This window comes from Rhincodon typus, chromosome 14 (assembly GCF_021869965.1).
Source record: "Rhincodon typus isolate 14 chromosome 14, sRhiTyp1.1, whole genome shotgun sequence".
NCBI lineage: Eukaryota > Metazoa > Chordata > Chondrichthyes > Orectolobiformes > Rhincodontidae > Rhincodon > Rhincodon typus.
This window is the reverse complement of record NC_063345.1, coordinates 13,091,532-13,103,718: the sequence shown is the minus strand read 5'-3', so window position 1 is coordinate 13,103,718 and position 12,187 is coordinate 13,091,532. Positions and strand designations below refer to the sequence as shown.

General features: G+C 41.1%; 1 protein-coding gene across 1 annotated transcript in view; it reads left to right on the top strand.

Annotated features, from left to right (window-relative positions):
• The window catches only part of LOC109911383 (mastermind-like protein 2), a 104,544-nt gene extending 94,830 nt beyond the window's left edge, over positions 1-9,714 (top strand). The window contains exons 3-6 of the mRNA XM_048605272.1: positions 1,872-1,985; positions 4,702-4,810; positions 5,855-5,937; positions 9,661-9,714. Coding sequence (XP_048461229.1) covers positions 1,872-1,985; positions 4,702-4,810; positions 5,855-5,937; positions 9,661-9,714 — 360 coding nt within the window. The remainder of the gene's footprint in view (positions 1-1,871; positions 1,986-4,701; positions 4,811-5,854; positions 5,938-9,660) is intronic.
• The last annotated feature ends 2,473 nt before the right edge of the window (positions 9,715-12,187 follow it).

Here is a 12,187-nt window from a genome sequence, read left to right as displayed (position 1 = left end):
CACAGCTCGTCACCTTCCTGCAGCCAGTGGAAAGCCATCAGTCTCATTATGAAGCGAATGGGCAATTCTTGACTGTCAGTCAAACAACCTTTTCTCCCTCCGTTGTAACTAAGGCAAAGGCCTGTGGGTGCTGGAAACCTGGACTAAAAACAAAGTGCTGGAGAAACTCAGCAAGTCAGGCAGCATCCGTGGAATGAGAAACAAAGTTAATGTCTCGCGTTCGATATGATTCTTCTTCGGAATTGAAGAGAGGTAATAATGAGATGACCTTCCTTCAGTGTTGGAGAAAACCTTCGTTCCAATTCCATTTTAATTAATGTTCATGGGGACTGATTTTTTTTTAAAAATGTCTTTTGCATTACTCTTGTCATTTTCCTCCTGTGCTTTTCATACCTGAATTTATTTTTCTACTTTATACTAGAAAGACTGGAAGCTGTTACAATGACATCAGCAAAAGGCCTCTACATGGGTAAATGAATAGGAAGGGTTTAGAGGGTTATGGGCCAAATGCTGGCAAATGGGACTAGATTAATTTCAGATATTAGGTCCGCACAGACGAATTGGACCGAAGGGTCTATTTCCATGCTGTACAACTCTCTGGTTCTATGACTGTGTAATTTAACTTTTAACTTTATTTCTTTATTTTTCTACCTTTGTACTTAAGATTTTGTACCTTGTTACCTTGTACCTAAGATGGCGCCAGGAATGGTAACTTTGTACACTTCTCACTATATTTGAGCACATGTGACAATAAAATCTAATCTCAAATCTAAATCTAAATCTGTTAATACTTTGTGACTCCTTAGTGGGGAGGAGTTGGTGACTCTCATTACAGGATTAACTTTGCAATAAATTCTCCAGCTTACTGTGCACAAACTGCAGAGTTCACAAATCCCTAGTGGAATCCAGTGGACTCTCCCACCATATCCTGGGGAGGAAGGCCAGTAACATCACAGGGAATGAAACCAAAAGAACTGCGGATGCTGTAAATCAGGAGCAAAAACAGAACTAACTAGCAAAGCTCAGCATTCTGAGGAAGGGTCACTGGACCCGAAACATTAACTCTGATTTTTCTTCACAGATGCTGCAACACCTTCTGAGCTTTTCCAACAACTTCTGTTTTTGTAACATCATAGGGAACCTGGTCAATTGGTTTCCCCCCCACACTGCCACCTTCTACCAAGATCTTTCCCTGCCTGTAAAAAGAGCAAGAATGAGAGAACATAGATTTAAACTGAATGAAATGAAACAAGAGTGATGTGAGAGAAAGCCCAGTAAACAGGGTATGGAATGCACTGCAAGGAAATGTGATGGGGACAGGTTCAATTGAGGCATTCAAGAAGGTATTGGATGGGTATCTGGATACAAATGGTGTACAGAGATATGGGAAAAGGCAGGAGATTAGCACTAGCTAATGATGCTGGTTTAAAGAGGGGTGGAGGCACAGTGGACCAAATAGTGGCCTTCTGTGCTTCAACAATTTGGCAATTACATGCAACATTGTGGCCAGGATCTTCCAAATAGTCGAGTTTCATGCTTTTTCAAAGTTTTTTTTTAAGAAAAGACCATTGATTGCCCAGTTGAGGGCCTCGATGTGGACAGCAGCTGGGCTGCCCTAGGTCTTGTCCATCCCACTGTGACATTGTGGTGAGGTGGGTCTGGATGGTTAGACAGGGGAAGGCAGAATTTTGTATCCTTCTTCTTGTCCGTTGCCTGTGAATTCATCAATCTGAACTCTGATTATCTGTGGGTTATTGATTGAGGGAAAACAACAGTTTAACAACAGACTGGTTTGTTAATAAGTCTTACTAATAATTAAAGGCTTACTACTTTTTTTAGAAAATTACCTTTCTTCTTCTCCTTCAACATAGGATCCTAATCCTGGTAACAATTATATAAAAGCCACACCAAACGCCTTTCTGAAGCAGCAACTTCTGAAGAAACAGCATCATAATTTCCTCCAGCAACAGCTCATGGCAGACCAGGTAGGTGCCTCTCTTTCTTTTTGAAGCACATTCAGAGAATAATCCTGGGGTTTTATTTTCCAATAGAGAAGATTCTATACCTATTGACTGCATTGGACTGCAAAGGCATTGCTTCAACAAAACAGTATTCACCTTTGTATATGACAGGACCGTACTGCCATCTCTTAATTGGAAATGTGAAATAAAAACAGAAATGTATTGGAAAATGCTCAGCAAAGTCAAGCAGCAGTTGTGGGGAGAAAGAGAGAATCATTGTTCATTTTCAGGTTGCTGTCTTATTGCAGTTAAAACTTAATTCTGGGCATTACTGATAATTTTATATATTTAAGGCAGACATGTTGTATTTCTAACTGGGAGAATGAACTCTTGTATCAAGGGATTCATTGTGAAATTTGCAGTCCTTTCCCCAGAATTCCACACATTCCTACCTGGGATCATAGTGAGGATGGCTCAACTGGAGATTCAGACAAACCTCGTATCCGGAGTCTCCTTTCCTCACTTCTTCCGAGGCAAAGTCTTGCCAAATATTCTTGATGACATTACCGTTTAGTTAGGTATTTGGACTGGATAGATTGGTCACTATTTATGGTGGTGGCAAGACAGCAAGTCGTCTTTGATGAAAGTTTTAGAGGAGTACAGCATGGAAACAGACCCTCCAGTTTAACTCGTCCATGCTGACCAGCTGTCCTAAGTTAATCTAGTCCCATTTATCAGCATTTGGGTCCGTATCCCTCTAAACCCTTCCTATTCATGTACCCATCCAGATACCTTTTTAAATGTTGTAATTGTACCAGCTTCTACCACTTCCGCTGGCAGTTCATTTCATACACACACCACCCTCTGTGGGAAAATTCTGGATAGACTTTATCCTAGAGTCTTAAATGACTTGAGCGAAAGGACTGAAGGTATAGTTTGCCAGTCAGTTGCTTGATCTGTAAAATAGGATCTTTCACAATTTTCTGAGCAAAACAATAAATTGGAAAGTCTCCCACTATCTGAAAGATTTGCACTTTAGAGCATTGATTTCTGCTGTGTAAGGGAATGGGTGGTGCTGGGGACAATTTTGCTACAAGTAGCAAATCGTACTGAGTTCTTGGCATGGTTCACAGCCTTTCACCAGCTACAAACTGACAGATTTGAGACACTCATCCTTCACATTGTTTGGTGTATTAGTCAGCTCGTGTTTTTGAGAAGCACAGGCTCTAAACGTTTGCTGATGGGATTCAGATGAAGCAGCATTAAATAACTTAGTCATTTCTGGGAGTGGAATTTGGAAATTCTGCCCTGCCTTCAATCTAGATTTCCACAATCCTTGGAAACCTTTAGACATTACAGCTTTTTATTTCATCTGCCTAAACACTTGCAAAATGTACCATTGTGACTGTTAGATTCCAACCTTATTTGGGTACCTAAAGCAAAATACTGTGGATGCTGAAGATCTGAATTAAAAACAAAGTACAGGAGAAACTCAACCGGTCTGGCAGCACCTGCAGAGAGAGAAAGAGTGTTAACGTTAGTCCAATTTGAGTGGCCTGAAGACGAGTTGTACTAGATTCAACATTATCTCTTTTTTTTTCTCTCTCCACAGATGCTGTCAGACATGCTGAGTTTCTGTAGCACGTTCTGTTGTGATTTCTTACTAGGGTACTATTTCGCTTTGTCACAAGAGGGTAGTGGAAAGCAACTGCCTGGCTCTTGAGACTGGGTGTCCATAAGATACTGCCAGAGGGTAAGGAGTATATGTCCCCAGCACAAGGTACATGCTCCAGGTGAGAAGTCCTAGAGAAGATGTTGGCAGAGGAGGAAGACCGTGCCGTGGAGGAGGATGAAAGGTCCAACAGTTCCAAGTATAGTTCCAGAATTATTCCCTCTCTTCTATTCTAAAATAGCTAAACAAAAAAACTTCTGGCCCTTTCTGCTGTTACTGAAGTTTTGTCTGTTGGGAACCCACCACTGCCTTCCCAAGACTTGTAGATTGATTTAACACGTTCCATGTAGAGCATGACTCAATCAATGCAGGACTTGCTCAGTACTGCACTGACTCTCCACTTTTCCATTGAAGTTTAGTGCTCTGACTGAAATCAGGTCCTTTGCTGACTGAGCTGTTTCACTTCACTGTTTCTTCAGTCAGTCGTTCCATTCTCTTTCATTCCCAGCAACAGGGCAAAGAGGCAGATCCCATGTTTACCACAGTCAGAGCAGGAATTGAACCCACACTGATGACATTATTTGGAGCCATACAGTAGCCGGCTAGCCAACTAAGTTAGCCAGCCACCCCACATTGCCTTGTTCCCCCAGATATTATGTATCTCAGTTCCTGAAGTTGGATACAGCTTTCTGACTGGACGGGGAAAATGCTTCAGTTGCGTCAAGCTGACACTGCGTAGATTATTCTTGGTGACATTTTTTTGTGACTAAGTTACAAGGCAAGAGAATGTGTGCAATATTATGTTACAATATAGCAGCACAGGCATTTGTACAGCACAGGCATGTGTTGCTGTTTTTACTGTCCTTGTCTTCTGCACATATATATTACATGCTTGGAATGAAATATTCATGAAAGAGCCTGTATGTGAAAATTTCGAAGGCCTAACTTATGAGGGGCTGTAATATCCAGTTGGCAAGTTTTTCTTACAAGTTTTGCCTTGTGTTTCATTTGTCACTGCAGTTTTAGGATGTAATTAAAGGGACATCACCCCATCCATTTGTTTTTCAGGAGAAGCAAAGACAACATGATCAAATAAATGGCCACATGATCAGAGTGTCCCCTGAATATAAAGAGCAGAGGAGTGCATTTGGAGTTCAGCAGTTAAGTCAGTTCCAAGGTAAGATCAGTATTGAGCTGCACAGTTTAAAAATCATTACCAAGGATGTCAGTGAGCACTTTATTCATCACTTATCCCTGACATGCTGGTTAATTCAGAGGGAAACAGAGCTCTTTAAACTAGACTGGTGTGGCTGTCAGTGCAGTTAAGATTCAAAGTGACATCCACCTCTCCCCACCTGACCAGAAAAATTCCCCCACTTCCCTGACACTCCTTTTTTTAATTTCTTGTCGTATATACCCCTCCCTTCATGCAGCACCCTGGCAATGCCACTTGTGGTTTTCCTGTCCAGGCTCCAGAAAGTCTATGTTCTGAAAAGTTGAGTATAAACACCCGCCTACAGCAAGCAGCTGGTGGCGAAGACATAGGTTAGAAAGGTGGGGATGATGTTGCAACATTCTCGGTCAGGATATTACTTAATTGTGGCATGTAAATTTCAGAGTGTGATCGTGGTCATGTAAACTAATGCCACACATTAGCCAACAGCCTCATTGTCCCATTTGAAATAAACTGCAATCATTCTGGTTTGTCCTGATAACCAGGGGGACCACAAACCCAAAGTGTGAACACTGTTGTTTATTGGGCACTCATTGATATTGATTTGAAAGATAGGCTCAGAGACACTGAGACCTTGTGGAAGTGCTGCTGGGTGTGACAGGCACTTTTCTGAAGTTTTGGTTTTGTTGGATCATGCCAGAGAGGCTTTTCCTGCTTGGGTACTAGTTGATGCTTTCACTAGGTTATGAAATTGTTCAGTAGTTAAAATCCTGGTACGTCTGTAAAGACAAAGACCTGGATTGTATATAATGCAAAAAAAACACAAAACCAGCAATGCTGAGAAACAGAAATAGTGGAAAAGCACAGTTCTGAAGTAGGGTAATTGGACTGGAAATGTTAGCATCTGTAGAGAGAAAACAGAGTTATCAGTCCTGTTTTTTTTTCCAGCAATTTCTGTTTTTGTATTATAAAGCATTTCAGGAAGTCCCAAGCTTTTTATAGGCAATGAAATCTTGATGTACCTGTATGGTCACTATTGTAATATAGGAAATGTGGCCAATTTCTACACAGCAAGCTGTCTCAATCGGCAATCTACTAATGACCAGATCAACAGTTTTTATTACTTTGATGTAAGTTGACTGATAAATGCTGACGAAGACACTGGGGGGAGGTGTTGGGGGGAACTCGTCCACATGAGTATTTGAAGTTTTACCTCCTAATTCCTACGCAGATGATAAATCCAAAATAGAATTTAAACCCTGTAAAAGCAGCAAACATCATGGCTGCCTCTTTCCTCTTCTCATGCTTTGAGCTTCATAGCTGCCACTATCATCTTTGATATCCCAAGTCAGGGTCAGACAACATAACTTGGCAAATGGAGCAACTGCTGAGGACCTGGCTAATGACATATTCAGCTAATTGCTGAAATCAGTTCTTAGGTCAGAATGATAGGAGTCCCTGGCATTGGTGGGTTTGCAAGCCATGCGAGCAGTCCCTCCTCTCTTCCTGCGGCCCTCCGACGTCTAGAGTATTAAAACTCCAGATGAAACAAACTTAAATTCATGTCCTGAAATCTCTCACCCCCCGCCTCCACCAATAAAAAAACTAAAGGTCCATATAACAGTTTCTTCAGAGCGATTGGAGATATATAAATTGTGCAGTGATATAGATCCAGTAAAAGACTGTGTGTTTCTTTCTCCACCTTCATGCAATAGACGTTCAGCTTCTTTGGTGACAAGCCATTCAATCCTCATTTAATCTTCTTGTCATGAAAATGTCTCCCACTTCAATGTTGCTGCCATCAACAGCCAGTTTGAATGGCTTCTTAATTCACTGCTGCTAAAACCAGTGTGGTTTTCAGCACAGCTTTCCAGTTCTCAGAAGTGCTCTTGTCCATTCACATTTCTTGTCCTTTCTCAATGCATTTGTCAAAGAAGCTCACTGTAGTTCTGAAACATGCAACAAATGTTTGATGAAGTCCATTCATGTCAATATATCACAGAATTTCATGTTTCATTTTAGGCATAGGAGGATCCAAAATAGCCCCTTATTTTGACTTCATAGTTGGTACTTATCCTTGTGCCATCAGTGTAGCCCAAATAAATCATTTTTTTGTTGGCAAATACACTATTAGCCAGATTTATGCTCAAATGGCTCTTTGTAACTGATCAGTTTGACCTTGTAGTGTAAATGCTGTTCTCCGGTTTCACTGAACCACATCCAAGTTGTTGATGTAGGCACCGCAATAGCCCTCTTTACATCCAGAACCTCCACCTACTGAGTACTTTAAGAGATGCCAATCCCTCTTAAACTTAGTTTAAATCCTGGTGAAGAGCCCCCACTTGTTACGATCTTAGCTGATGGTACTACTGGATAAGAGTAATTGCAATAAAACCTGGCTTGATAGATCATATGTTTATTTTTGTTACGCATTTGTTAATGCCATTGGTCAATCACTGAGATGTATTCAGACAAAGGTACAAATTTTCTTTAACACCAGACATTTATTACACCATAAGATTATAAGACTATACGAAATGGGAACGAAGTAGGCTGTTCAACCCCTCGAGTCTGCTCCCCCAGTTAATAGGCTCATGACTGATTCAACATTCTTCAAGTCAACTTTCCTGCCCTTTCTCCATAACACACGATTCACCGGCTGATAAGGAATATAACTACCTTTAAACTTACTGGGCAGCTGATGGCTCAGTGGTTAGCATTGCTGTCTCTCAGTGCCAGAGACCTGGCTTTGATTCCAGCTTCGGGTGACTCTGTCTGTGTGGAGTTTGCACATTTTGCCTCTGTCTGCTTGGGTTTCCTTCGGGTGCTGCAAACTCCAAAGATGTGCAACTTAGGTGGATTAGCCATGATAAATGTGAGGTTATAAGAATAGGGTTGGGGACTGGGTCTGAGTGTGATTCATCAGAGGGTCCGTGAAGACACAATGGGCTGAATGGCCTCTTTCCGCAGTGTAGGGATTCTGTGATTTTTAAACATACACAACAAAGCTGCCCCCGACAGCTCTCTGTGGCAAGGAGTTCCAAAGACACTCAAACCTCTGAGAGAAGACATTCCTCTTCATCCTAGTCTTAAATTGGCATCTCTTTATTCTGACTCAACGCTCTCTGGTCCTAAAACCTCCCATGAGGAGAAGCATCCTTGACATTTACCCTGTCAAGCCCCTTAAGAATTGTATAGTTTCAATAAGATCACTTCTCATTCTTCTGAACTCCAATGAGTAGAGTCCCAAACTGTTTAGCCGTTGCTCATTAGACCATCCCTCCTTACTGGAGATCATGCTAGTGAACTTACTCTGAACACACAAGTAAATTTAAAAAAAAAGCTATTTAAATATAGTTGATAATCATAATGTAATAGATCTCACCACACACAGAAGCAAGGTTACAAACTATTTTCCAAAAATATCCTTAACTCGTTCAATTCTAGATAAACAATGCCCTATTGTAACTATTTGATCCCAGATAATTTCTTTGCTATGGACTGTGAAGACCATTCAGAGTCCATTTCAAATCTGCTAATGTGAACTTTTTACAAATCTGAGCGTCTGAACTATCCCAGTTGTAATAACATTAAGATTTCTAACCAAACTCTCCTGGCTTGTAAGTTTTAACAAAATAAATCCTTCTGCTGAGGTGATTTGTTCCCTGAATGCCCACAATGCTGCTTCTAAGAGAGAAATTAAATTGCTTTCTACACTCAGCACTGGTAGCTTCTGAACTGAACTTTTTTTTACTTTTTTAAATCTTGCTCATACTGGATTGAATTTAAAACAAAAGTAAATGCATGCTGACACCTGGTTTCTGACAAAATTTTGGGTTTAAATCACTGTTTCTGATGGACTTTCTGACCTTGTTTTTTTAACAGGAGAATCCTTCTCCAAAGTAATCAATACCCACTTGCCTTTATTTGAAATCCAAATTCCAAAATTAGATCTACGTATATATCAATTATACACTTCTATCACCCTACAAGACCTTGGACGTTACTGTGTCCCAAGATCTGGCGCTTTTGGGAACTGCTGATTTCTGCTCACACCCTTTCCCTCCCTCCTAGAACTACAATAAATTCCTGACTCCTCACCTTCATCCCCACTCCCCACCACCACCACCACCACCACCACCACCACCCCCCACCCCCCCAAACACCACACCACCACTAATCTCCTGCTTTCAGCAGATCCACACTCCTTTTCTGGCACTGCTAGTGCCATATCATCACCGAAGATAATGATCCCTCAATATTCCAAAGGAATGGCTTCCTCTGAGTGAACCCTTGTCCACTCTTCAATCGCCTCGCTGCACCCTCCTCTTGCTAAGGTATCTGCCGTGCAATTGTCGGAGATCTTCTTTCATTTAACACCCAATGTTCTTTGCCATTTCTTCTGGAAGGACTGGCAATTTGGTTGAATCTTTTTCAATGTTATTGACTTCATCTCTCCCCCATTCATTGAGATGTCAAAGGCAGATTATAGAACACTTTCAACCAAATCACAATCATGATCCCAGGCATCTGGTCACATACTATTTTAATTTTCAGCCCCACTTGCGAACTAACCTCCTGATTTTTGGCCTCTTACAATTTTCTGATTATGCTCAACGAAAGCCCAAGGAACAGCACCTCATCTTGCAATTAGACACTTGACAATTTCTTGACTCTGCCATCATTTTGCACTCATGTTTTGGGCTAGCATCAGCTGTTGATGATTCAGTTATTTCCCATTTACTAGACCCACTTTTAGTTTTGTCAACTTGTCTCATTACTACCTCTTCCTTTTCTTTTGCCTTGTACTTTTTTTTGTCATTTAAATCCTCCTGTCTTCCACCCTATTGCAGACAAGTGAAGAGTACGCCAACAGAAAGGGAGTGGGTGATCAACCAGCAGAGTAAAAGGCAAGAGCCCTCTGGGTTCATCACCCCCTTTAACAGGTTATCTGTTTTGGATACTGCCGGGGAGACCGGTTCTCAGGGGAATGTAGCAAGAGCCAAGTCTGTGGCACAATGTTTGACCAAGCCCCCTCTGAAGAATAAAAAGGAGAGTGGCAACATAGTAATAGGAGATTCTGTTGTCAGGGAATTGCTAGACATTTTTAGGGCTGTAGGTGTGACACTAGGATGGTATTTTGCCTCTTTGCACCAGCGTCAGGTATGTCATTGAAAGGCTGCAGAATATCTGAAGGACTGGAAGCCTCCTGCCTCCAACATCCAGCCTTATATTCCTTGCATAGGCAGAAAAGCCGCACCAGGTTTTGTAATCACTAGCTACGTGTGGATTGCATGAAGTCCTTCATGAGCAGTGTTTAACAGGGACTCATGTTGAACAATGGCTTATTGGATGTTTCCCTGCGATATCACATCCAAATTGTAACCCAGCCTATCTCAGTCTTTTCAGTGAGTATTAGGGAGACTTACCTACCTTTTTCATTCCTGGGATATGGGATCAGGCAATATTTGAGAAGCTCGATATCATCCAGAGTAAAGAAGTTCACCCACATCTACCACTGGTGCGAAGTGGCAGCAATATGTACTGTGGATAAGATGCTTTGCAAGAACTTGTCAGGTTTGTTTGACAATACCTTTCCAGAATCTTTACCATCATAAAAAGATGAGGGCATCAAACACACAGGAATACCACCCCTGCAACTACGTTTCTAAGATGGCATCATTCTGATTTAGAAATGATAATTTGCTCATTGAATTTTCAGGATTTTAATTCGGAATCAGTCAGTTATGTGGGTGATGCTGGCAAAGTCATATTTTTCACCTGTCCCCAGTTGATCTTGAGAGATGGTGGTCATGTGTTTGTGTGTTTATCTCTCTCTCTTTCTCTGCTCAGCAATCTATTGGTCATTTTGGAGAGCAGTTAGAAGTCACAAACATTGAAATGAGCCTGGAGTCAATCTGTTTAGTTCCCTAAAGGATATCTGAACCACATTAGAGCAACCCAATACTTTCATGACCACTATTACTGATAATAGGTTTCATGTTTCAGATTTATTTAAATTAATTGAATTTAAATTGCCCAGCTACTGTGGTGGATTTGAATTTGTGTCCCAGATCATTAATCCTTGCCTCTGGATTATTAGTCTAGTAATCTTATCTAAGGTCAGATATCTTGGCATTGGAGTTCAGAAAAGGTTCACGAGGCTGATACCAGGTATGAAGGGCTTGTGGGTTGGGCCTGTACTCATTGGAAAAATAGAAGACTTAGAGGTGATGTTATTGGAACATACAAGATTCTTGCGTTATTTGTCAGGGTAGGTGCAAGGTTGTGGAAGATCTGGGACCAGAGAGCACATTCTCAGAATAAGGAACCTCACATTTATGACAGATGAGGAATTTCTTGAGGGTAGTGAAACTGTCAAATGCTTTACTGCAGAGGGCTATTGAGGCTGGCTCATTAAGTGTATTCAAAGCTGAGATGGATTGATTTTTAATCCATATGGGTCGAGGGTTTTGGGGAAAAGGCAGCGGAGTTGAGGATTATCAAGATCGGCCAAGATCTTACTGATGGTGGAGTAGACTCAATGGGCAGAATTATTTACCTCTGCTCCTATGTTTTATGATTTTATGATTACGCTATACATACTGAGAATCAGAAGAAGGCCACAAATGCCATTGTGCCTACGCTGTGTCTCTTTGAATGGGCATCATGACTTATGTCTGCTCAAATGAGCATTGTGCAATTCTCCACCTTCATCCCATACCCTTCCTCATTGTTTCTACGTAAACAATTCTCCAATGACATCTAGAATGACTGAACCTCTCGAAGTAACATCACTGTGGGTGTACCTAGACGAGACAGACTATAGTGCTTCAAGAAAGGAGCTCACCGAACCTTTTTGAGGACAATAAATCCTGGCCTTGCCAGTAATGTCAGAAATTACACGACACCAGGTTATAGTCCAACAGGTTTATTTGAAAACAAGCTTTTGGAGCCTGATTCCTGCTTCAGGTGTCAGTGAGAGAGGTAGTGTCAGACATAGAATTTAGAAGTAAAAGATCAAAGGTCCACACCATTGAGGATATACTTAAAAAAACCTAAGTTGCTGTTAAATCCTTAATCAGTTAAAAGGTTTTAATTGATTAATATGTATATGTAAATCTCAGAATTCCTTTCAAGTCATGTTCCTGAGAGAACTAAAGATCCTTATCAGTGTAAAGAAGAGGTGATGTTTTAGGTCAGACGGTGAATGTCAGGTGTGAAGCCTTGTTTATAATCTGTTTGTGTTTTTGTTTGAAGTCAGACTGGTTTTATTTCTAAAGGAGGAACTTCCAAAAATGCCACACTGTCTATAAATTGTGTCCTTCAGTACAAAATAAAATGTATCTCCAAATACAGATTCACCCCATAAATGTGCAC